At 39.0% G+C, this 25,380-nt stretch overlaps 1 protein-coding gene across 4 annotated transcripts in view; it reads right to left on the reverse strand.

Annotated features, from left to right (window-relative positions):
- Positions 1 to 20,369, reverse strand: part of NCKAP1 (NCK associated protein 1) — a 53,583-nt gene extending 33,214 nt beyond the window's left edge. For 2 of the 4 annotated variants that reach the window (XM_058809832.1, XM_058809831.1), the window contains exons 1-3: positions 20,165 to 20,308; positions 9,673 to 9,690; positions 8,365 to 8,475 (exon numbers count right to left, since the gene is read on the reverse strand). In XM_058809832.1, coding sequence (XP_058665815.1) covers positions 8,365 to 8,475; positions 9,673 to 9,690; positions 20,165 to 20,272 — 237 coding nt within the window. In that variant the 5' untranslated portion in view covers positions 20,273 to 20,308. Of the gene's footprint in view, positions 1 to 8,364; positions 8,476 to 9,672; positions 9,691 to 20,164 lie in introns of all 4 variants that reach the window. The other 2 variants (XM_058809834.1, XM_058809833.1) reach the window with 1 other exon arrangement.
- Between the last annotated feature and the right edge of the window lie 5,011 nt (positions 20,370 to 25,380).

A 25,380-nucleotide genomic window follows, 5' to 3' on the forward strand; every position in this document is an offset into this window, starting at 1 on the left:
TTTCTCTCCTCTGAATTTTCAGAGGTGATGAAGATTTTTTAGAAGTCTTGAGCCATAACAAGGCTTCATTATTGTCAAGGAAGACAGGAATACTCAGTTATGAGCAAATCAGAATGGCTACATTATAAAATACTCCTGACCACTCTTAAACTATGGCAAAGGATTGGACTTTGAATGCCTGCCTATCTATTATTTAAGTCTTTTTCATCAGCTGAGGCTTAACTGAAAGAGGTGCAAGTACATGTGTTCATTTTGTAACTTGTCCTGATAAATCTCATGCACCAGGAAATAAGTTATTTCCATTTAATGTGCTGCTGTACAAAAATCTGTTTTCAAATCCCAAGATTTGTATTTTGATCCTCAGCATGAGGACTAAAGTTGGAGTTTTTCCAGCATACAGCTTTAACTTCAACTTCCTTGAGCTCAGACAATGAAGGATGCAGCATCGTCACACAGACTCCAGAGCTCCAGGATGGCTGTGCAGCTCCAGCACAGCTTCAGCTTGTGCCTACACCTGGAATCACTCCAGGGGAAAATCTGCTTTGTACTTTCAGGACTGCTCCATCACTCAACACAATGAAAATTCAGTTAAGATGAGTGGTTTTAATTTTGCACCCTGGTCCTAGCACTTAAAGCATTTCTTGCCAGTTTTTAGAAGACTAAGCAGAAATAGTTTTTTTCTGTGCAGCTAATACAAGTGTGACCCAAATGAAGCTGCGAAGTCCTTTCAAGAATTTTCAGAAAGAGATGACAGGGTGTGATCCACAAGTAAGATTATTTCTAGTGCAGAGAAAAAACAAAACCAGAACTCACTACCACTGCACACCCCCTTAACAGCATTTTCTCCACTGCAATCCTAAATCATATTAAGCAAGGTGCAATGCTAAAGGAGACTCAAAATTATAAGTTGCTGTACACATGTTTTTGGTATAACAAATAGCAACTGAATTGGCCACTCCTGCAGGACATTCAATTTCAAGCCACATTATATGAAATGGGGAGATACGGCAAAAAGGGAGATGGTGCTGGGAACTATGATCACAAAAGAAATAATAAATTTTCAGAAATTCTGTGAAGTTGTACAGAGTATAAGAAGGTATCTGCCACATTCAGCTAAGGATTATGGAATCATTGCTGTGCATTCTTATCTTGTTACCTATATTCCCAGAAATATTTACACATAAGTGATGTTAAAACTTGCCTAGAGAGTTGAGATGATCATCCTTTGAATTCTGAGTGTTGAGGGGGTCAGTAAACTTTTATTTAAAACAGTAGTACCAAAACAATATATAAACTAACTGTTATATCAGTACAGGGCAAATAGTTCAATTTATGGAGCACAGCCTGATCAGTGATGTTTGGAAGAACAGCTTACAAGCACGCAGTGTCTTGGATGTTTATTTGCTTTTTTATCACTCAAGAATGTGGGTGTAACTCTTTGCACAACCACAGCATTAAAACTTTCCATTACTAATTTCTATTACTAATCACTAACTTCTAAACATCTGTTTGGAAGTTGCTGGTGCTATATTGATTTGTATTTGGTTTGAGGCTTTTTTCCTTAGCCTCCAATTCGTCATTGGAAGTTGCCAATAACCAACAAAATAAGATATGTCCTTAAATAGAATAAACTGAAAAAATATCTATTTAAACATCAAAAGGCTATTTTTACTATAGCAAGACTTTCATCCTTGTAGATTGAAAGTGGTTTATTGACTCTTAGAGAATTTAAAGGACAAATTATAACAAAAGTATTTTTGTTTAATGAGGTGAATTAGATTTAAGACCTAGGAAAACCTGTAGAAATTTCAGCATAATATGGCAAGATCAAAAAAAACTCTCAAATAATTAATCTGAGACTATTTCTTTTGTCTATTAACAAAATACCACATCTCTGATGATGTTTGAATATTATTTATAAATAAGAAAGAGTGAAGCTAACACTTTGTGAATATAGTACCTACAGGAGAAGGAAGTGATCTTGAACTTGTGCTTTTCCTTCTTTGTATTAAATCCCAAAGATCCTTACACAGTCAATTATGCCAGAGAAAGTACATTAAGCGAAGGAAAAAAATTGAAAAATGCAAGACAGTCTCACTTAAAGCTTATATGAATGGCTCAGACAAGGGAGAAATGATGCAAACCTTGCATACAAATAATGTGAATAAATACCAATGTAATACGATGGCTCATGAAAAATAGGAGACAACTAGAAGAGGTTGTTCAGAGAGACTTATGTGTGTAAAAACAAATGGTACCCCTAGTCCTGCAATTTTTTATCATGTTTATTTGACTGGCAGCAGCAGTATGTGAATAAATGTCTTATTTCATGATCTGGAAATAGACAGTACAAAGGTGAATTTTCTGCTTATATCAGTGTGATATTTTTCCTGCAAGTCTGATCATTAAACACTTATATTTGGTTTCTACAATCCAACAGCATAAATATTACCATGTCCTCAGCAAAAATACCATCTACTTAATCTCACCAGCTGGAATATAAGCCCCAAAAAGCAGTATCATAAATTCTGACTGTTAAATTTCTTGGAGAGAGAGATAAATCATCACTGCCAGTCTTCTTACTTTCATTTGTTATACTCACTATGCTTGTCACCCATAGAGTCTTTAGATGAACATTTGAAAAACTCAATTAATTTGAACAAAGCTCTGTGTCTACAAAATCCATAGCAGAACAGCAGGGAAAGAAAAATAGTTTTAAATTCTGTAAATTAACTCTAGAATGATGGATGTGTCCTTGGTTTTCTTATTTCAAATTAAAAGCAGTTTCTGAAGTACTATGCTGCATATAAAAGACAAAATAGAATAGTTAACATGTTTACTAACTAATGTATGTCTACCTACCAGATCTATTTTAGTTTGTTTTCAAGTTTCTAGCACTAAGTTAACTGTTTTGAAAAGGAAATAGCCACCTGTGATGCTCCCTAACTTTACCATTCCCAGGGAATTAATAAGGGCAGAAACTGGAGCAGGAAGGCTTCTATTTAAAAACTGATCTGCCTCTCAGCTCTAAGAAACAGTTTCCCCATTCTCTCACCTTCATTTACAATTTTTGCAATATTTTTACAAGTCACACAATTTTTTGAATGCCATCTCAGTGAGGTTTTTTGTTTGTTTTCTTGGTTTTTAAGGGCCAAGCTCTTAAAATGTCAATCATTAAAACAAAGAGAGCTTTAATGGACGAAGAAGAAAGTAAAGTGTTACACACATTCACTCCTCTGCAGGTACTGCAGACACTATGAGGCCATGAGCAAGCAAAATTGATTTACCTTGCCAAGTGACTTGTATGGATTTACATGAATTACAGCAGTGTTCTACAGTGATTTATTACAAATAAAATAAAATAAAAAATACTGTTTGGATGTTATTCTATCTTTAATTCAGGCCCAGTCAAAGGTCAAACCAAGAAAATAAACTTTGTAGCTGACAGCACTTACTATTTTGAAAAAAGATGTTACATTATGAGAATTCTGTTTGGTGAAACATTCTGAAGAGATTTTAGGATTTCACATTACCTCTTAGAACTGCTATGAAAAAAAAGCTCACTCACAAATGACTGTTAGACTGAAAAAATTTATATACTATATTCTGTTATAGAGGATACTTCATTTTAAGTCAGTCTTACATCTGTAACAACTGAAGACATCAGACACTCCTGCATGCACAGTAAGTATGGTAGCATTAAAGCAAGTCTGAACACTTGGAATTTTGAATGACTTTTTAGTAAACATGTAGATAATTTTTTTTTATTTGTAAATGTTTTGTATTTTCTTGTGAAAGAAACTATCATTAATATATTCTATTCTCAAGCATAAGACATTTTAACTTTTCATACAAAGCTGCACAGAGAATAATTGCTCATCATCTGACTTCACTCATGCAGAGGAACATCCATAACCTAAACTGCTGCCTCAGTGACTTCTGGAAAATTTATCTCTTTACTACTATCAGCTCCCTGAGCAAGAGCAGAGGTGAAAAAGCAGCTCTGCATGGCACCCCCTCACCTGGAAAAGGTTTTAATCTTCATGGAAAAGGCCACTTAAGTTTTATGGTGGAATTTGGGGGTTTTTGCTTAAGCAACTTGGAAGTTATCTGGAAAGTCTCCCATGCAAGAGATCTGAGACCCCAGAAAGGTGGAGAAAAATATTACCATTTATTGAATATGGGAATAATTTAAGTTAGACTTGAGAAAACAGCAGTGATAGCTTTAATGACTATATAATTTCCTCAAAAATAAATGATTAGTAAAAAGGGATTACCAACACATGAGGCAACAGAGCTGTGACTCCAAAGTTACTTTTCCAGAGATGATAGAAGTTTCTAAATTATCTTCACTAGAGCTATGAAAATTACAGTACTAAATGCTTCATTAGAAACAAGCAAACAAATGACATTTTCCTTGACAACCTGTAGCACTTGCAGGGCCAAAAGAAAAAACTTTGAAAATCAGGTTATTATTTGTATTAAGTGTTCTGAAAAAGACTAATTACTGAAAGCACCCATCACAAACTAAAAATCAAGCCTGGTTATAAAGTGTGGGCTTTAGGTTTTTTTTAATAGCAGAAAGCATTTAATAAAAGCATGCATTAATGACTTCTAATAACCTTTAGCCAAGGAGGTTCAGACACTCTGTGCCCACACGACCTGTCCCACACCCATCTAATTTGTATGTGACCAGCTTGTTGTGAAGTGAAACTGTGAAAGACACAGGAGGCAAACCAAACACACACTGGGATCTAAAAGGGAAAAGGCAAAAATTCAAAACAATAAAGTGAACTAATTCAAAACTAATAGATCCTAACCCAGGTAGACTGGAAATGCTCACACTGCTTATCCTCTGCTCCCAAGTGATCTTATTTCCAGTCCCCACAGACACAATGCAGCAGAAAATTAGTCAATACAAAACAAAAATGGAATTGATATGAACATACCTACTAGGTGATGAAGACTAGCATTATCTGGAAAACATCTTTCCCTCACTAACTATACACTTAGGAATTTCAAAGTAATGATTCACTGGTCTGCTTTGTGCTAAGCAATGACAGAACATCAATTTTTTCCAAGAGACACGTAAAAAAAAGTTTTTCTACAAGGAAATTGCTGAGGAACAAACCAAGAAAAAGACATGTTCAAGAAAGAAGGCAGATATTCTCACTACTTGTTCTAGGTGGTATTTGAGAAAACAGAAGTGGGGCTACAACTTTATCACATAAAGACATGGAGCTTTACCAGCACAGGCAGCAGATGTATCAAATCCTACTCACAAGCTAAAAAAAATTTCTGTCTTTTCCTCTCTGCATCTCCAGCTCCCCATTGTGAAGTATTTTATTCTGGTTTTAAAAGGTATTAAGTATTAGCATTGACTGAGAACAGAGTAACTTTTAGGTCCTAGAACATTTTTTTTGAGTTCACTGTGACAAGAACCTCACATGTATCCCCTTACAACAGGATGAAGTCTAAATAACCATCAGAAAAACCAGGCTGCTTCTGCATCCCTTACTTTGGAACTTTCCTTCTGAAGCCAGGCCAGGAAATTCAGTAACAATAAATGGTACTCTGAGTCAATACAAGCACAATCAGATCATACACCTGACCAAGAACAATGGTGCTAAAAAGTTTTTGGAAGCCATCTGCAGCTTAGAAGGCTTTTTCATAACAAAACTTTAGTCAATTTATAGTAATTATAAGTAGTAATTATAAAGCACCTCCAAACACAGAAGAAACTTTCCTTTCAAACAGGACTCTATCTTGTTTCTCACTTTTTGAATCCTTCAAATTTTTGCTTGTATTATATTTTTGCTTGTATTATATTTTTGTTTATTCCTTCCTTTGCAGGTTATTTCATACAGTGTGCAGCAGTACTACCCTGGTGGCCCATTTCATTAACAGTTTAAGAGCCTGGTCTTCAAACTGCACAATTTCAAGATTATGTGATTGACAATGGTTATTGCAAAAGAAAGGGCAGGTGTAAGACATCACAGGGACTGCCCTCGAACAATGGGAGACAGAGTTATGAACTGATAAGGTGCACAGTTATCTATAATTAATCCTCTGGAAAATGAACTACTCAATTAAATTTTCCAGCCTGATCAGCAAGGATTCATCAGCCACTTCCCTGTTCGAACTACCCACAAGCTTTCACTCTCAGTACAATATTGAAAACCAGCAACTGTCAGACTTTGCTCTGATGACTCAGCACATCAAACACCGAAGGAGGAACAAACCAGGAACTCAGTTTTCCATGGATAAAGATGTAAAAGATACCAATAGCAAATATAACAGAATTACTTGTTTCAACAGAATGAAAATTCATGCTTTCCAAGATAATCTGATTACAGCAAACACTGCTTAGAAACCTCAATCAAATGCGTCACTCATTTCTACGACACAAAACACTGTAGATGACAATACCTAAGAAAAAACAACTAAAATAGGTTAAAAAAAATCAAAAAAGGTGGCACTATCTATTCTCTAAAACTGAATGCAAGCTTGTTCAGCACCATCACCTGCTGACATGTTGAAAGCAAAGGTACACAGTGCTAGGCAGTGGCAACTGCTGTACTCCAACATACAAAATCCAAAACCCCTCCCTGAAAGGGTGTCCTGGAATTTTCACTGCAAGGAAGAAACACAGCTCACAATTTCTTAGCTATTTCCACTGCAGTAACCCTTTGTGATATTTCTTTAATCAATGTGTCTCTGTTCCAATTAGCTTCTTGCCCTTTTAAATCTCTGATCACCCTTTTGTTTTTATGGGAGTCACAACACTCTGTGGGAAACACCTGCAAATAACTAAGTGAAATGCCATCAGCTGTGACTGCAGGACAGACACCCCAGCTGCCTACTGCTAGAGCTTAAAATCCTGCTTTAAAGAGTGCTCATCCATAAGGAGGGTAGGCTTTTGTCAACTGTGTTTGATAAACACAGGCCTGGCTGGCTCATAGTAAATAAACACACAGCCATGACAAAATATTGTGAGTGTGTCCTATTTTAGAAACTGTGATTGTCAAAATACAGCAAGTTTTCTTTGATCTCTTTCCATAAACTTCACAGCAACAAATCCTTAAATGTCTATCATTAGTTAAGTTCCAAACTGATAATCAACAACTGGAAGACATTTAAAGCATACATGCAGCTGCAGTAAGTAAATTCTATGTACATTATCTTTTAACAGTTGATCTGCCACCCAAGGTTAGAGAACACAGAAGCATTTACCAAACATGGTTTAACAGATTTACTATTTTCACATTAATTTGATAAAGAATTTCTCTATTTGTAACTCACACAATCAAATTCAATACAGAGATGAGCAATATTAGATAGTGCAAAGCATGTACAAGTTTTAAAGTGAAAAAGCACATTGTTAATGAAATTGTTTCCTCCATAAGGTAAAGTTTTCTTCTGGTTTCTTTGGGTTTTTTCTCCATTGGTATTACTGGAGACACTACATAAAAATTTGAGATGACAATGTAAAATAATCTAATTATTCTCATTGCTATCACCCCTATCATTCTGCAGAAACTTCCCAAACAGGCAGGCACTTGCATGCAGGGAACATGCAAACCCAACACCTACCTCCACTTCCCACCTTTGGAAAGAAATATAAGCAGGTACAACAAACATCTGAAGGGCCCTTGTGTTTCAAATTGAAACAGGGAAACAAGAGTACATCACCTGCCAAAATGCCTGCCTCTAGCCTAACAATTACCTAAAAAAAGGCTTCAAAGCCAAACTCAGCAATACAGAGCCACTCAAAGGCAAAATATAATTTACTTCTGCAACTAAATTCACTATATGAAGAGGAAACAATTTTATTTCCATATTTCTGTACTACACAATGTTTCTCCTCATGTACTAAAGCATTCTTTATTTCCACAGGCATAAATAACCCTGACTCCATAGGCAAGGGTACCTGTAAAGTACAAACACTTCTTCCCACTTTGCAGACGTGTTTTTTTACTGATCTGCTGGTTAGGACACATCTCAAATAAAGTTACGCAGCTTTCATCTTCTTCAATCAGTCTGGTCACCAGGATTTTCTAATAAGTAAGGCATGATTTTTCCAAGGATTTCTTCCCATTGACAATTGTTTGAAATGGCATGGAAGAGAGCAGGCACAAAGAAAACCAGAAAGAGTCCTATCCAAACAAAACCCATCCAGAATTACAGTTTCATAGTCTCTCCTTAAAGACAGCTCCTTCTCAAGTATCCTGCCAGACATTTGAATCAACAACTATGTTCCAACTGCAACTGTCAGCATCAGATGCTTTATAAGAAAATGTAAACCTCCCAGATGGTGCTGAAAGGGTAGTAAGAAAAATAGTTACACAGCCATTTGATACTTACATTGTTGTTGCGTGTTTCTACTGCTGGAAACTTCCTGACTATGAATTTGACAGCAGATTCCAGGTTTTTGTCAATAAGATAGGATGGTTTGGCTTTGGGGTCACCACATGCCTATAAAAAAATACAATACAAAATGAAGTAGAAACACAATCATCCCTGTAAAGCTAAGTGATAGTTGCAAATCTGAAGACAAACTAGAAAGATTCCTCTTTTCGTTTGTTTGCTTTTAGTGAGCAGGTGATAAAATGAAAGGCAAAGTGCAGGGACTGTCACAGCTGAAATATGCAATGGGAAACAGTACAGAGATGCTCTTCTACTGAAAAAGATGCATGGAAGTATCAAAGCAGTTAGTGCAGAACAGCAGTGAGGGAAAAAACTCAGTCCTAAAAGAAGGAGAAAAAAAAAATGTTTCCTTTTAATGCTATTCCTGGTTTGAGGTAGTATTGTATTCATCTGGAGTTAACAAACTGTTAGAGAACTCGATCATGTCATCATCTGTGGAGGACAGTGCTGGGCACATGAAATGATTAAACTATCCTTTGTGAAACAAAACTAAACACCCCACCACCAATCTGCATTGAATTTTTTTCCCACTTGTAACTCTAAGACAGCTTTCCATCCCACAATCAAACCACCAATATTTGCCTAACACAGTCTATTTCCTTAAACTGAAGTTTTACTCGTGTTCTTTATTCCCACAGCAGCATAGGCTGAGCTTTAAAAGCAGCAACCTAAAAGTTCCACTAAATTTTGATGCCAAGTCAGAGCCAAGTGTTAGGTCTGTTCAATAAGCAGCAATCTAAAAGTTCCACTAAATTTTGATGCCAAGTCAGAGCCAAGTGTTAGGTCTGTTCAATAACTTACGTAGACGGATCAGCACAGCTTCTCTGGACAGACACCTGGGGAAGCACCTCCTGTTTGTTGCCAGCTACAGTGCATGCTGCCAGACACTGCTCTGCTACTCTGACTAGGGAGCCATGCCACACCATTTCATTGGGACTAACACACTACAAGCAGCGTTACTTACATGACAAAATATGCGCTCAAATCGTGTTTCTCTCAAATATTCATCTAGTTTTGTTTTCCTCAGAGGGGTTTGCAAAGGAGTTTCACGTCTCATGCAAAACTAAATTACATGCTAGGCATTTCTACACAACAGAGTGAACTCAAATGACAACTCATTTAAAAAACTTTTCCACATTGATTTCTATGACCGAGTTGTGGACTGTAGAGACAGAAGTCATGGAGTATGAGACCGATTCTGAAAGCGGGCAAGCGGGCAAAGGGAAGGTGAAAAGCTTTGCAAACCTTCCAAACTTGTCCTTGCTGGGAAAGCAGTGTAATAAAAAGAGAGAAAAATTACATATAAACAAATTACTCTTAAATTCTAAAGTATTACATTTATGTGAACTAATAGACTATTACCTACAACCAAGAGAACATGACAACCATCTGTTACTCTAGTCAGCACACTTTCTACTGGATGTTGATTATTCTAATACTCACAAACAACTTTACACTTATTAGAATTTAACTATTGTGCAAAGCACTGTGAATATACTGAGATATGTAACTACTAATAGTACTTCCAAACTAAGTTCAGGTGGAGAGGGAAAAAAGTTAACAAACATCACATGCAACTACAGGGGAAAAAGGAGAGAAACTCAGTGAAGTTTTACATACCTGAAAAAGAAACGGTAGCCAAGAAAAAAAAACAAACAAAAGAGTCATTATTGAAAGTTTCTAAAACACCTACCAGTAGTAGTACATGACCATCATGATGTATACTCATGTACTATTCTGATATCAAAATGCTCATATTTGCTAAATTTCCCACAAACGTACTAAACTTTGTTACAGCATCATATCTATAATATAACAGGAATTGATAATGAAAACCAATTCAGCAACATCCACAGTATGTTAGATATTAAATTGTTGCTTCAATCTCCTTAGAGCAGCAAACCACACATGTCAAAAAAAGAGCTGTTCTGTACACACCTTAAAGTCTATGCAATTCAAAAGTACAAGCTATATACTGTAAAAAGGCATTAAATATTCAACAGAGAGCTTCAAATTTACGAAATTTCAATTAACTATGTGTCACGGGTGTCAGAACCTTTGTCAAATTATTTCAATTTGTTGTTCTTGCCACAAAACATGTAACTTGCTCTACTAGAAGGATTACTAAGAAAACAAGTTAACTGACTTATATTCATGCCCTGTGTACTTTTACTGCCCTGTTAAATTCCAGCATGGTTGCTGTTATATAGGAGACAAGAAATCTGCCACTGTTGACTTCATAAATTTTTCAGTCTGAGTTCAAACACTCCTTCCACAAACACTCCTTATTTTTGCTACAAACAGATGTCTTCCCTACTATAAATCAGCTCTTCAAAATGTTTACTAAAACTTATGTTCTACCCCAGCCCTTACACACACACTCAGAAGGAAACAGAGATCTGAAAACATCAACATGCACATCCTCCTGTGCCTTCAGGAACTCAGCCCCCAGAAAAGAGAAGTGTTCTCCTCAGTCTAACTGGCAATCCTCTCAATATCTGGGAATGGGCTCCTCCTTTGCTTCCCCCATCATTAGTTAGCTGGCATCATACTTGAAGCAACTCTAACTCTTCCTACTAATGAACTACACCAGACTGATTAATAAATAAGAACATTCCTGCAAGATATTAGAGGCATCCCTCATGCACACCACAATTCCAGCTTCTAGAAAACTGCACCAGCCTACCTAGGCTGAATTGAAAGAGGACAAGAGATGTCACTGAATGAGTGGGTCAATGCTTTTTCTTCTCTCTCCCATGCTCCACAGCAGCTCAGCTCCAAGAACTGGTATTTACAGATCTTAGAACCAGCTGTTGTTGCATCAACAGTTTTCATCCATAATTACCTGCACTCAGCATCACAGGTAAAACAGTGTCCATAAGTTAAACCTCTCCCAAAATGGTGAAGGGACTTCAAACTCCCCATAGTTTACTCTATAAAGCATAAAAGAATTAATATGCAAACTCCAATCCTAGCACTTTTGCACAAACATCAAAGTGTGGTAAGACACATAAACAGAATTTTGCTGTAAAAAGATCAAAGATATTGAGGGCAACAGCCTTAGAATGTAGATAAGAAATGTAGTTTTTTCTTTTAATAGTTGTATTAGTCAATACAAAATCCTTTGTGAGTACTGTAATGGGTAGGAACATTGTGGTAGAACATACAAAGGCCATTTCCCAAATACAGCTCTCCAGTATTCACACAGAATTCCAAGCACCAGCCAAAACCAAGTTTTTCTTATCAGGAAAATCCCACAACACAGAATTACTACAATTTTGAGCATTAAAAAGAACTTCACCAATTAGAAATGTTCTTACTAGTGCAGCATTCACAGAATACAATTCTGAAGCTATGAGATTCCAGCTGCTTCAGCCCCAAAATATTATACCCAAAGAATCTCCCAGCAGTCAACTCTGAATTCCTTTGTATATTACTGAACAGCTGATAAGCAGCTATTCTGAAAAAGATCATGCTAAGTTATGGTTAGAAACTAATCTACATAATTCTTAAAAAAAAATTAATGGATTCAGATGCTGGAATTCTTCAAGTTACACAGCATTTCTTTCCACAGATCTTTAGAATGGTACCCTGCTATGATAAGCTCTCTACTAAGTAAAGGCATTCTGTGCAACTACCAAAAAGAATAACATGATTTCTGTACCTGAGAAATTCACTATTTACAATACTGATTTGCTATCATCTGCACAGCTATCAAGCTTCCGAGAGATCTGACTACCTGCACTGTTTGCACATGTTCAGGCCATATGTTTGGAATTAAAGCAGCATTTTCCTACCTGTCCTACTGAGGTAAATAATTATATTATTATTACACAAAATTCAGATTCTCTTCCTCACTTGACGCTATTAGGTTCTCCTATACTAATTTCACTTTGAAAATTAAGAATACTACATATATCTATACTTTCTGTGTTGTACTCATTCAGAAGCAGCCAACTACAAAAATCTGCTTAAGGCCTACATCTAAGATAAGTGGCCTCTAAACAGGAAAACAGAAACCACTTCAGCTGCCTTTGGCCCAGAATACACCAACACTAATATACAGCAAAGAGACCTCTTGCCCCAATACTGTTACAGCTCTCACTGCAAAAATCTAAGTTTAACATTTGACTTCCTACTTGAGGGCAGAGGATGTTGAAGGAGAAGATAAGAACCATCAATCAACAAAATGACTATATCCATGCAGCTGAAGTGGCAAGAATAAAAGGAAGTTTATGTCCAGGTACAATCAGTGTCAGTAGTCAGTGTCCCAAACTTGCATTTAAAACCTCTGAACCTCACTCATGCCACTCATTCACACCAACCTGTTATGTGCCCTTGAATAAGAATACTGGGAAGTATCACCTGAATTACATGGCTTAGGATGGTAAAAAAATAAAGCCTAAATATTTATTGTATTATGAAAACACCTATTATTTATTTCCTTTTGTTGTTGCTAAACCAAACTACTCTAAATTAGCAGCAGGGCTGTCTCCCAGTAAAAGAGAAACAGGGTCACTTGAATTGAAAATTTTGTATTTTCATCCCCAAACTTCCTACACCAGCAGATTATCATAAACCATACTTTGCAGCAATTTAATGTATTTATTACTTCAAGAGATTTGCTGTTAATGCAGAGTTGAGATAAAACACTGCTAAGCACAGCTCCACTTGACTGTGACAACATACACTGAAATAATCTCAGTCAACAAATCACCTTTAAATTCCATTTACAGATGAATCTGCACAACAAAACTGTGAATTTAACAAGGAAACTGATGGAATTTCAATGACTGTAAAACCTATGCCATTCCCCAAGTTAGTAACTTGGATTAGTAAACAGAAATTCAGGATGCCTCAGACCAAAAACCAGGAAAAGCTCCTGTATGTCCCATTTACAGTTTATTACAGCACTTTCTTTTGAAAGGCCAGAAAGGCAGCACAGTAAAACTGTTCTTGCCTTGGAAAAGCTGCTGGCATTAAAGGCTTCATGCTAAGACATATCTTTAAGTTTGCATGCCTGATTTCCAGCTGTGCAGCCTGTAAATTATACTAAATATAACATTAAAAAAATATTTTCACCATTAATTATATTTCTGTAGGATAAAACCTATAACATACTCCTTGTTTCTGCCATGCATTTAAAATAATTAATATTATGAACCCGCAATCTCTAATTCTGAAAAAGCAAAACTACTGAGAAGGAAAGAGAGGGGAATAAACAATTCAGAGCTGCTTTGAATAGTGGTTCACACCACATTTGCTTTAATATCTCTCATTAAGCCCACCACAACTCCTTGCCTGTATTTTAAGTTGTGGAAGCCTAAATTGATTATTAAACAGGCTGGTCCCAGCTAAGTTTTGTGAATAAAGCCTTGTCCCTGTAAAGTCTATCTAACAAGATGCAAGAATTAGCTGGGAACACATTGACAAATTATTATAGTTTAATACTTTTGATGGCTAAAATTTAACTGTCCCACACCAGCATGCTAGAGTGACTTTGTACTAAGTAAATTACATTTCTTATGCTTGCAGTTACCTTGATGAAAGGTAAACCTGCCTCTTGATACACATTATGCTTACAGTTTCAACCAAGATATGGAAGCAGAAGAAAATCTCCATGTAACTACTTTATGAAGAGTCTCTAAAGGCCTTGGACATATCCAAAATATAGCACAAAATTATTAGAAATTTAGCAGCTGTTGCACTTTCTATTTACTAGGGTTCCTAATTGGAAATATAATGTACCTTCATATCAATTCAAAATTACAACTGAAGGTGTTACAGTCAGCCCAGTGTTTCCTAGATCTAAGCAAGACACCTTCCCTGTGTTTACTCATTATTTGGTGTGTGTTGAACCCCAAGTACACACCTTACTTTAAATCCTAGAGTATCACTACTCAGAAATTCAATTAAGTGAAATGTAAATTCATGTGAAATGAGAAGAAAAGGCCAGAAAGGACCACAAGAAATTGCCTACCTACCTCTCCTGTTCCAAGGCAAGATCAACTGAATCTGTGTTGCTCCTGGGATATGTCTGCCACATCTTTACTTACAGGTCTCAAAAAGGCTACATTCAAAGACATTCTCACAGTCTTTTCAAATATTCAATTCAGTTTTCCAATATTTAATTCAATCCATCACTTCTTGATCTCTGGTGGTCACACTGGATGGCATAAACTATTCCCCATCTCTCTACTGCGGTCCTAATTTTTTATAAATTTGTATTACTTATAGGCTGACTTGAAAGAACATTCCCTTTTTTTTAACGGGTGCAATTTTCTGCACCACTTGTCCTTATTATTTTGCCCTGAACTTTCTCCATTTTGTCCACATCTTTCTTGAAAAGAGTGGTCAATCAGGTATGTTTTCAATGAATCTCAATGAAGGAGATGTAGAGGAAAAAAATTACTTACTTTTCCTTCAGATTATCTTGCTCACATTTACATAAACTCATGTCATTCCTGATTTTTTGCAGCAAAACTTACCTGGCTTTTCTTTGTCCTGGGATGTCCCTAACCTTTCCCAGCTATTTTCTTCAGACTTTAAATCTCATTACTTCTCATTTTGTCCTTTAAATTCCACTAAGCACAAAATAGCTCACAACCATACTTGCTCAGCCACTTCCAAGCCTGTTAGACCATACCTACAATTTCCAAGCTCAAGCTGAATTTCAATTAGATTCTGTAGCTTGTCCCAGTTTCCTACATATAAATTTATTAAGCACACTGTAGGCATCATCTAGGTTGTTGAATCAAAGAGTGACTGGAAGCAGAGGTAACACACACCCCAACAAGACCCTGCTGATCCCCATCTGACATTGAGATTTTCACAGCCATTCCCTAATATGGTGATGCATCTGCTTTCATCATCACAGCTTCATCCAGACTGCACTTCCTCAGATTGTTCATGAGAACAATCAGATGAGGTCACATCAGCAGCCCTGCTAAAGTCAACATGTAAATTACCTTCTAAACTGTCCATACTAGAGTGACCCATCACGTTGTGAATGAATGAAATATACTGGGTTTGACACTGTCTGTACAGGGATAAATTCACATTGTCCTCTTGTGTTTGCAGCACCTCTTTAAGGCCTTGGTTCTATTAATCAAATGTGGGGCAGGTGAAATGCAAAGGAGAAAAAAAAGTAAGAGAAGTTGCACTGCCACAAAACTTTTCCTCAATGTAGTCCATAAAATAGCATCTTAATAAAAAGAAGCAAGGCAATGGGAAATCCCTATCTATTCTGAACCTCAAATGGGAACTGTTATTACTTTTTAGGTCTATCTCCTCTGCACACAACTTTAAAAATCCCTTGGAACTAAAACTGGATTTGGTTTTGTGTTAACACAAAATGAACAGCGATTACAGGGGGCAAGGTAACTTGTATTTGTAAGCCAAGAAACAAGAGAATTCTGGGCATCTACTCTTGATGCAAAAGGGAAAACCCACTCTGTATATTTTTGGGACATTTTTATTTTATTATAAAGTCTGTTTCTTTACAAATTTAATTGCTTTTCTGAGTAAAAAATAATAGTATGATATGGTATCACCAGTTAAGTGTTTGTTTCTTGAGCAAAAGATTTTTTTTTAATTGCCAGCACTGCGAGTTTGTTTGGGGCTTACTCCTCTGCTTATCAATAAGACAGTATCATAAGCCATTTCTCCAAGATCACAGACACAAACATTCACTGCCATTTTAACCTTTAAAGAACTGCTGACATCTGTGGAGGCAATACTGCCCCACCCGGGGACACTTCCCAGTGACCTGAAGACACTACCTGACATTATCTGTTCAACACCAACCTTACAATTCAGAACTAAATTATTGGTGAGCTTTTCCTCTCAGCTCAAAGGTCTGCACTCCAGCACAGAGCTCTGTGTCCAAAGGGTGATCTAATCCTACATCCTTCCAAACTTCAGAGCTCTGCAGATTGGAAACTTCCCCATGGTCTTCCTAAAATCATCTAAAATCTCTTCCACTATTTCCTGAAGAACTACTCAAGTGCCTGAACAAAACTGTGCACTTTATCCACTGGTTCTACCAATAAAACAATCAACTAGCTTTTACAACTTTTAAATTCAAGTACTAACATCTTCAAAATAGGTAAAAATCCAGTATTTCCACTACTACACCTTTAAAGAAAACAAAGTCAGCTAAAGCCTCTGCAAACAGTTAAGTCCCTCATCTATGACTTCAGTTTGATGATGCAGTTCACATCTAAGAGTTGGTTTAAGATCCTCATTTTTCAGATACTACGTAACCAAGTTTGAAAACTCAAAAGAATTTGTTTTGTTAATAACATTTAAAAAACATCTTGTGAACAAACGTAAAACTTACACTGTGAAGAACAGCAGAACACTGCTAGGAAAGTAATTCATGCTAAATAACAGACTCATGTTTGATTAACATATAGTCTAAATAATTCAAAACCTTAACTACTATCCCTAGCAGTTCTGTTTACTTTAGTACTACTTATACACTCACCAAAATCACACCCCCTTGACTGGCTGTGCCTAAATCTCTGCTTCAGGTATTTCAAGATCAAATCTCTTACTGTAAACACATCCTGGTATCCAAGGGTTTTATAAACAAACAAAAGGCCCACAAAAAAGATTATTCTCTGCTGCCACCACTCTCAAACAAAACAGTCAACAGTAATGGCAGCATTTGCACAAAGCTTACCAACACAAGACTGGACGGTAATAATGAAATCCAAGCTTCACCTGAGCCAGGATGGCATGAAAAAACCCTGCTGTCTTTGATTTACACAGGCGTGGTTGTAGGCAAGTAATGACCAAAGTTACACAGTAGACAATAACCTAGACAACTCTGGATAAATTCTTTTAAAAAAGAAGGAACAAACCAAGAGAGAAAGCACAAGTGAAAGAGTTCCAAATTCATTACTAATACCGGTCCCAATGCAGCAAGCAAAGAGCCATCCTTCAAAATAACAACAGCAACAAAAAATCCACCTCCTTGCAGGGTGCAAATCTAAGTTCTGTCTCATCAGCTGCTATTACCTTAGTAACTTCCCTTTTCCTAATTTCCACGTCACTTTCAGAGGCAAAAAAACCATACAGTCAGACAGTCTGTTTTAAAAACAACAAACTTTTAACTGTTTCAAAAGACAACAGGGGCACAGAAGGTCAGTAAACAGGAAACTATGAACAATTATCAGCTATAAGCAAACAGCAACAAAACTGAACTTTGTATAGGAAGATGAGACAAAGAATCATTGTTACTAACTGCTTTTAACAACTTCTGAAATTCTTTGGAAAGTAAAATTTTCCTGCTTTGTTTCTAACAGTTGAAAAAGCTCTTAATCCTTGAAAATCTGTACTCTCCAGACAGCATCTACAACAATCTCGACTGCTGCTGCACACATTTCAATCTCTCACTTCCTCTTATTAAAAAAAGTCTAAACCATTTCCTTTAACCGCAAACCCACATATTGTGTGGTTTTCAGTTTCAATATCATCTTCAGCAGAGCTCTGACAGAATCTTAAACAGCATTTTGGGATTGACAGCTTAAAGAGAGTAAAAAAATAAATAAACAAAACCAAAGCGTTCCAAGCAGTGAGCGATGCTGCAGCTGGGCTGAAGAGAGACTCACAATAAAATACAATAATCAGTCCCAAGACTTCTGGGCTCACCCTCTGAGTTGGCCAGTTCCCCCTGTCAAGCAGTACTGACTGCAGCTGAAGGAAATTACTATTTGAATTCACAAATCACTACATGAATACACAAGAGTTGTGCCTGGGACATCTCCACATTTGCAAAACTACGCATGACACAATAATCAAGCCACTTAATGATGCCTGCTCTCCCTCTGCGTGCAAGACCTAGCAATTTTGGACTCAGCTCTTGGCATTTCAGGAAAAAGTGGTGTCACCCCCAGTGCTGCTGCTCCCCTACAGAGAGCCTGTCCATCTGCATCACTTCCGAAACAGGAGAGCAGCAGAGCTACCACCATATGGGCCAACAGGACTCTGCCATGCACACACGCCAAGCAGAAACATGGCTGTAGGCACTGGAGCATTTAACAGGGGTAAATGTCCCTGCATCAGAACACTGGCAATGAAAACACAGCCCAGACTCACAGTGGCTAAGGCAGAGCTACCAAGGAGAGGTTTCGTTTCTCCAGTCCTGTTTCCTGCCCTGCAACGCAGGGCTGCACTCAGAAGAAATTCCCTTTGCTCGTTTTTCACCTGGGATATTTATCTCAAAGCTCAACAAGGACACACACAAACAACTTCCTCATTTTGTTGGTTTTCCCCATAAATTGTGGATTTCTGTTTGTTAGAAGTATAATTATATTTAACTGAAGGGATTTTCCAATGTACAAAACTACAGACTAAAAGGAACCTCTCAGAAAGACAGGAATTTGCAATCATCAAGTTAGAATGCCTTATTTATGTCTGTGAAGATTTGTAGAAACATAAAAGTGAATATCAAATAGTGAAATGGCTTTGGATGAACGCTGGCTTTTAAATACTTTAACCACTTGGTTTGTTGGGCTTTTTTCCCTGAAAAAACACCTTAATTAAAATCAACATCGCACTTGATAGTCATTACTTCTTCTGGTAGTTCTTACTTCTTCCCATACGAGAAAAAAACGTTGACAAAACTCATCCTTTACCTCAGATCAGTCAGGCAGGGTCACCCTGACAGAAACCTGGGTGCAGAAGTTAGAGGACCAAGTAAGCACCTGGAACTCTCAAACTCCCTTTGCCATTGCAGCTGAACCCAGAATGGGAACAGCACTGAAATTTTAATGGACTGAACCCACAAAGGTGTACTCGCTGCTCAAAGGTAGTAACTAGCATTTTCTTTGAAATAAGAAAAACCTCTCAAATAATTGTGTTCAAGGCAAAGTAATAAAATCCTGAGTAGTATTCATTACTGAAAGTGGGTCGAGGGGCCATACACTTTCAGACGGTCTATCACTCATGAGGAAAATGAAGCTGGGAAGGACACAAGCACCCAGCGCAAGGGTCGGAACTAGATGATCTTCAAGGTCCCCTTCCAACCCAAATAATTTTACGATTCTGCGGCCATGAACTACATTCCTTCCTACAGCAAAGCACAACGATTACCTCCAGAAAGAAATTAAGCGAGCACCGGAGAAATTAACAAGAGGCGTGACCCACCCTTCTCCCAACACCCAGACCCGGAGTTTCCTGCACGGCCCAGCCACCTCACCAGGCCAACACCGACCCACTGCCCTGGGCAGCCGGGGAGCTGCCCCAAGCACCCGCTCCATCTCACGTCGAGAGCTGCTAAGCAACCGCGCACTCGAACTTATCGAAATTAAACTTACTAATTTTACCCCGAGCCCCTTTTTGCCTCCGGTAGCGACAGGTTTTGGCGTGGGAAAAGCCCCGCGGCGCTGCCCACTCGCGGCTCGTGTGAGTCACGCACGGCAGCGGAGCGGCAGCGGCTCCGGGGGCTGCGCCGGGCCCAGGCCCCGCTCCTGCGGCCGCCGCCGGGATCGGCCCGGCCTCCTCCATTCCTCCATCCTTCTCTCCCGGGATCGATGCGCCGGCCGCACCGAAGCCCCGGGCCCCCATTCCCGGGCCGGGCGGCTCCCGCCCAGCCTCCCGGGCCCCGCCGTTAGGCCGCGGCGCAGCCGGCACAGCCGCAAGCCCGGCGGAGCGCCGGCCCGAGCGGCGCTGAGGATCTCGCCGGGGCGGCTCCCCATCCACCCCCCCTCTCGGCCGGGGCCCCCCGCACCTTCTTGATGTTGTAGAGCCGGGTGAGCATGCCGACGCCGCGGTCGTTGAGGATGGTGAGCTTCTCGGCCAGCTTCTGCTGGCTGGGCTGCAGAACGGACCGCGACATCCTGGCGCTCCGGTGGCCGCCCCGCCGCTGTGAGCCCCGCGGCCGCCGGCCTGGCCCGGCGCGGCGCTCCCTGTCCGCCCGGCCCGGCGCTCGGTGCCTCCGCGGGGCGTGGGCACGGATCACGTGGCGCGGCGCTCGGGCGCCCCCGGCGGGCGGGCGGCGGCAGCGCGGGGCTCTGCCCGGTCCCGGGGTCCCTGAGGGGGCTCGGGCACAGCACCGAGGTGGGCGGCGGAACGGCGAAGAATGCCCGTTCTTCTGCAAGGTTTACACCTTAAATAAATACTACACCTTAAATAAAAATAAAATTATGGATACCGCATCCATGGAGGTGTTGGCTTGATGGAGCTTTGAGCAAGCTGGTCTGGTGGAAGCTGTCGCTGTCCCTGCTGGGGAGATGGAACAGAATGGTCTTTATAGCCCCTTCCAAACCAAACCATTCTGTGAGGCTATGAAAGCCCCATTTTTTTTACTTCATCACCTTCACTTTTATATTTAATCGACTCCATTTTTTTACTTAAACAACAAAAGTCCTGCATGTTGGCTGCAATATCTCCCTGCAGCACTAAAGCTTGGGAGCAGAGTGGCTGGAAATGGGCTCAATGGAAAACAGCTGGTCAGTAAAAGCTGAACCTGAGCCAGTTTGTGATAAACCTGAGCTTGTGATGAACCTAAGCCTAGGGCAACAAGAAGGCCAATGGCACCTGGCCCGTATCAGAAATTGTGTGGCCAGCAGGACCAGGGAATCCCTTTGTACTTGGTACTGGTGAGGCCACATCTCAAGTGCTGTGTCCAGTCCTGAGCCCTTCAGCTCAGGAGAGATATTGAGGGGCTGAAACTTTCCAGGGAAGCTGGCGAAGCTTCTTGCTCATATTCCTATGAGGAGCAGCTGAGAGAGCTGCTCTGGAGAAGAAGAGACTCCATGGGGGATCTCAACACCCTCTAGAAATCCCTGACAAAAGGGTGGAGTGAGGTGGGAGCCAGTCTCTTCTGCCATGCCAGTGAGAGGATGAGAGGAAATGACCTTTAGCTGAGACAGGGGATAGACAGATTAAATATCAGAAAACTTTTTTCACTGTTCAGGTGGTCAGGCATTGCAATAGGCTGCTCAGGGAGGTGGTGGAGTCACCACACCTGGAGATATTTAAGAGGCATCTGGATCTGGCACAGGATGATGTGGTTTAGGAGTTACAGTGGCAGTGCTGGACTGGTCACATTAAAGGTCTATTCCAACCTTGATGAGTCTATGATTTTGTTTAATTTAACCAACTGAAATTAAGAGCTAGGGCCCAGCAGAACACTGCATGGATTAAAGCAGTGTCACAGTGGCACACTGTCACTGCTGGTGCCCCTTGTCTTCTGAGGGCACTTCCACCAGCACATCACAACCACCCTGGGAAGTGAGAAGAACCCAGGGATACCCATGAAGGTGCTGCCTGCAGCCCCTCTGTCCCACTCAGGGCTCACACCATCCCCCTAAGCTGTTGTTCCAGACCACTGTACAGCAAATTCTGAGCAACACCATATCACCAGCTAGATGAGTCACATCACTGCTGGGTTTTTGTTCTCTTGAAGCACAGGAATTAAAAGGACATATTTCTAAGGAATGGTGAGATTTCTGTGCTACAAATGTCAACAACAGACCTCCAGGAGACCATCCCCTTGTTGTGATGCCTTAGGAAGATGATTTCAGCACTGAGAGGCCAGTACAGCCAGCTGGGATGCAGGGATCCCCAGACTAGGGAATGAGAGACAGGCTTAAGAATTAACCTTTTAATCTAATTTTTTTTTTATAGTGGCACAACCATCTGTGCCTTTTTTTGCATATAAATACAAGTATTTAATTTTCAGTTCACATTTTTGCATTAGAAATCAGAATTAGACTGTCTTTCAGAGATTTTAAACTAATCTATTTTAGAAAGCATAGAAATGAATGTGAGAAGCTAGAATGTAGTTAAATTGTTTCTGACTGACCTCTCCACTTCAGCAATTACAAGAAAATTTATGATTCAGAATAAAACTAGGAAGCAAGAACCTAGAGTTCCAATCTTAAGTCTGCTATTGATTCATCCATTGGCCTTTACCAGATGATTTAATTTCTTAGCTTTGTGTCCAAAAGTCAGGAGTACCTAGCAACAATGTTGTAAAGATTAATTAGGTTAGACCTGTTAGACCTGACTTTTCATTACTGGCGTCTACTGGAAAACATCAGAAGTATTCAAATTGCTATTTAAATTGATAAAGCATAAAATGCTACGTGATTTAATTATATATCTATAGTAATATTCTACACAAAGCATCGGCCTTCCATTATATATTTTTTTTAATATCAAATGTAATATTTCTACTCAAAGCAAAGATGTTTTCTCATGTAGTTGCGCTGCAAAATAAGAATCATAGAATGGTTTGGGTTGGAAGGGATCTTAAAGATGATCTCATTCCAAACCCCTGCCATGGGTAGGGAACCTTCCACTAGAGCAGGAACTCTGTCCAGCCTGGCCTTGAACACTTCCAGGGATGGGGAACCCACAGCCTCTCTGAACAGCCTGCTCCAGTGCCTCACCACTTCCACAGTAAAGAATTTCCCTCTAATATCTGATCTAAACTTATCCTCCTTCAGCTTAAAGCCATTTAAGAACAAATACTACTACTTTTTTTGTTCCTCGCCTACACACCCACAGCTAACACAAAAGCATCCCATTTTTAATTTCATGTTCTTTTTTTTAGCCATTTTAGATGTTCTAGAAGTTTCAATCAGTAACAATCACAGAATTTGTAATTTATATACAGCCAAGCAAGTGGAATGAAGTCACTGAGCCAGTTAGTGAGTTTTTGTGTGTTGTGTATTTGTATTATCTGAATTATCACTGTAATGAGGTTACACACAGACTTTTAACAAAGCTCTTGGTCAATGTCAATGTATGTACTAAAGCACCCCACAGTTTTGTCACCAATTTTAATGACAGCAGTATTAAGCTCCTGTTGTCACACCACTTTTGCAGCAACTTTATATAGCAACTACAGGAATATAGGTAGATTTCCCAGCAGGAAAATTTATTGCCTATTAGATTATAAAAATGTCTGCATTCACCAATCTAACAGCAAGCATCACAATAACATTGAAATTCAAGTTTTGTCAGGAACAGCACAGCTCTTACAGGTGTGGCAAAAGGAAATGAACAAGAAAGTAAGGCTAAGAATTATTTTTAAAACACACAACTTCTATTTGCTCAATGATTTATTAATTATTAACATTTAAATAGCTTTCTATATTTATTCCAAATACAAGTTTAGGGTAAGAAACAGCACTTCAGATGTGGGTCAAGATCAGCTCTGGTTCTTTTAAAGTCAATTCTCTGTTCAGTACAGAGTTTAATTTACTAATCACTATAGGGCTTTCAGACAGGAATGAAAATCACAAAATTATTTGGGTTGGAAAGGACCCTAAAGATCATCATGTTCCAAGCCCCTGCCACGGGCAGGAACCACTTTCCACTAGATGACGTTGCTCAGAGCTCCATCCACCCTTGGTATGGGGCATCCACAGCTTCTTTGGGCAGCCTGTACTACTGCATTTGTATTTTAAATTTTCCTAGTAAAGAACTGTTATTCCTACTCCCATATCTTTGCCTGAGACCCCCTTAATTTCAAAATTACAATAATTTGGAGGGGGTTTGCATTTGCCATTTCAAGAGAGGCTCCTGCCTTCCTTAGCAGACACCTGTATTTTCAAACCAAGACAGCTGTAGGGCTTCTGTTGGGCCTTCAGGTTTAACTATCTTTGTTTACCTACAGAGCCTTTTTTTGGCAGGTATGCACAAGCTCCAGGGCTCTGATCTACTTTCTACAGCCTGTGTTACACTCCTGTCCTAGATAAATGGGGTAGCACCAGTGGTTACAGTTGCCAATGTACAAAAATAACCTATTAGAGGTTACTTTGTCTTCTCCCTTTCTGTCATGAGAGCCCAGGGGAATAGCAAGTCCCTCTTTAAATACAACAGCTTTTACAATCCGTCCATTAAAGACTAAAGAAAAACAATCCCTGCCCAAACTTACCTTAAAGAGCAGAAAATTCAAATCAAGGAACATCCAAAAAATTAAGGGGTTTCCTCCATTCTAGGAATCACATTTACCAGCCAGTGGGGATCTTTAATACAAGATATTAATGCAAGTTAGAGGTTTACATGTGACAAGAGTGAAATGGTAGATTTTTGTAAATAAAATGTATGCCAAAAAGCAAGCTAGTGGAGAAGAATGACATGAGTACCACCCAAATTGTCACACCTATGATCAAGCTGGGGAAAAGTTTGAAAAACCACTACAGTTTTCTTCCACATTTCCATCTGTAATTTTTTTTCATTTGACAAAGAAATATGGATTTTTTTGAGGATGTAAAAACCCCCAGTTGTTTCACACAGCACAGAAATACATAACTCAGACCAGAGATGGAGTATGATATGACAAAATTCTATCCCCATATGCTGTGGGAAACCCTGTGGGTGGAGAAAGGCAGAAGGACAGGACAAGGCTGTGAACACTAAGGAGTGTTCAAATAACTGCAGCTAAGAAGTGAAGTTCAGTGGTTATTAAGGTTGCCATAATAAAATTATGTGCAGCCATCAAACTTACATGACACAATAAAAACATGTGGGATGAATCTGCATCTTTAGCTGTTTAAGTAGCCTAATTTAAGTTCTTCTTTGAAATAATATGCAGAAAATTTTGCTTTTAGGGAAACCTGGTACAATAGTTTTCCTACAGGAAGCATGAGTACTTAAAAAGTACTTATTTCCTAATGATTTGCTCTCTAGGTAAACAGTGCATGACTTCCTTTGCTGAAGCAGAGGACTAGATAGCAAAGAATTTCCTTCTATAGATGAGTCAAGCAACTTGGATTTTGTGTATTTAAAATTTGTTTTTTCAACTTAAGTACTACTGTTAAGAGTTATAAAGCAGAATGTAAAATAAAGCCACAACTTTAAGGATTTCTAACAAGTAATAAAATCATTAATCAGAAAATCGATATCAATCATCACCAGCTGATTTCCTTACACAGATTAGTTCTACTGCATTTAGAACTTTACACATACATTTTTTTAGTGATAAAATGT

The sequence above is a fragment of the Ammospiza caudacuta genome, chromosome 8, assembly GCF_027887145.1.
Source record: "Ammospiza caudacuta isolate bAmmCau1 chromosome 8, bAmmCau1.pri, whole genome shotgun sequence".
Classification (NCBI taxonomy): Eukaryota; Metazoa; Chordata; class Aves; order Passeriformes; family Passerellidae; genus Ammospiza; species Ammospiza caudacuta.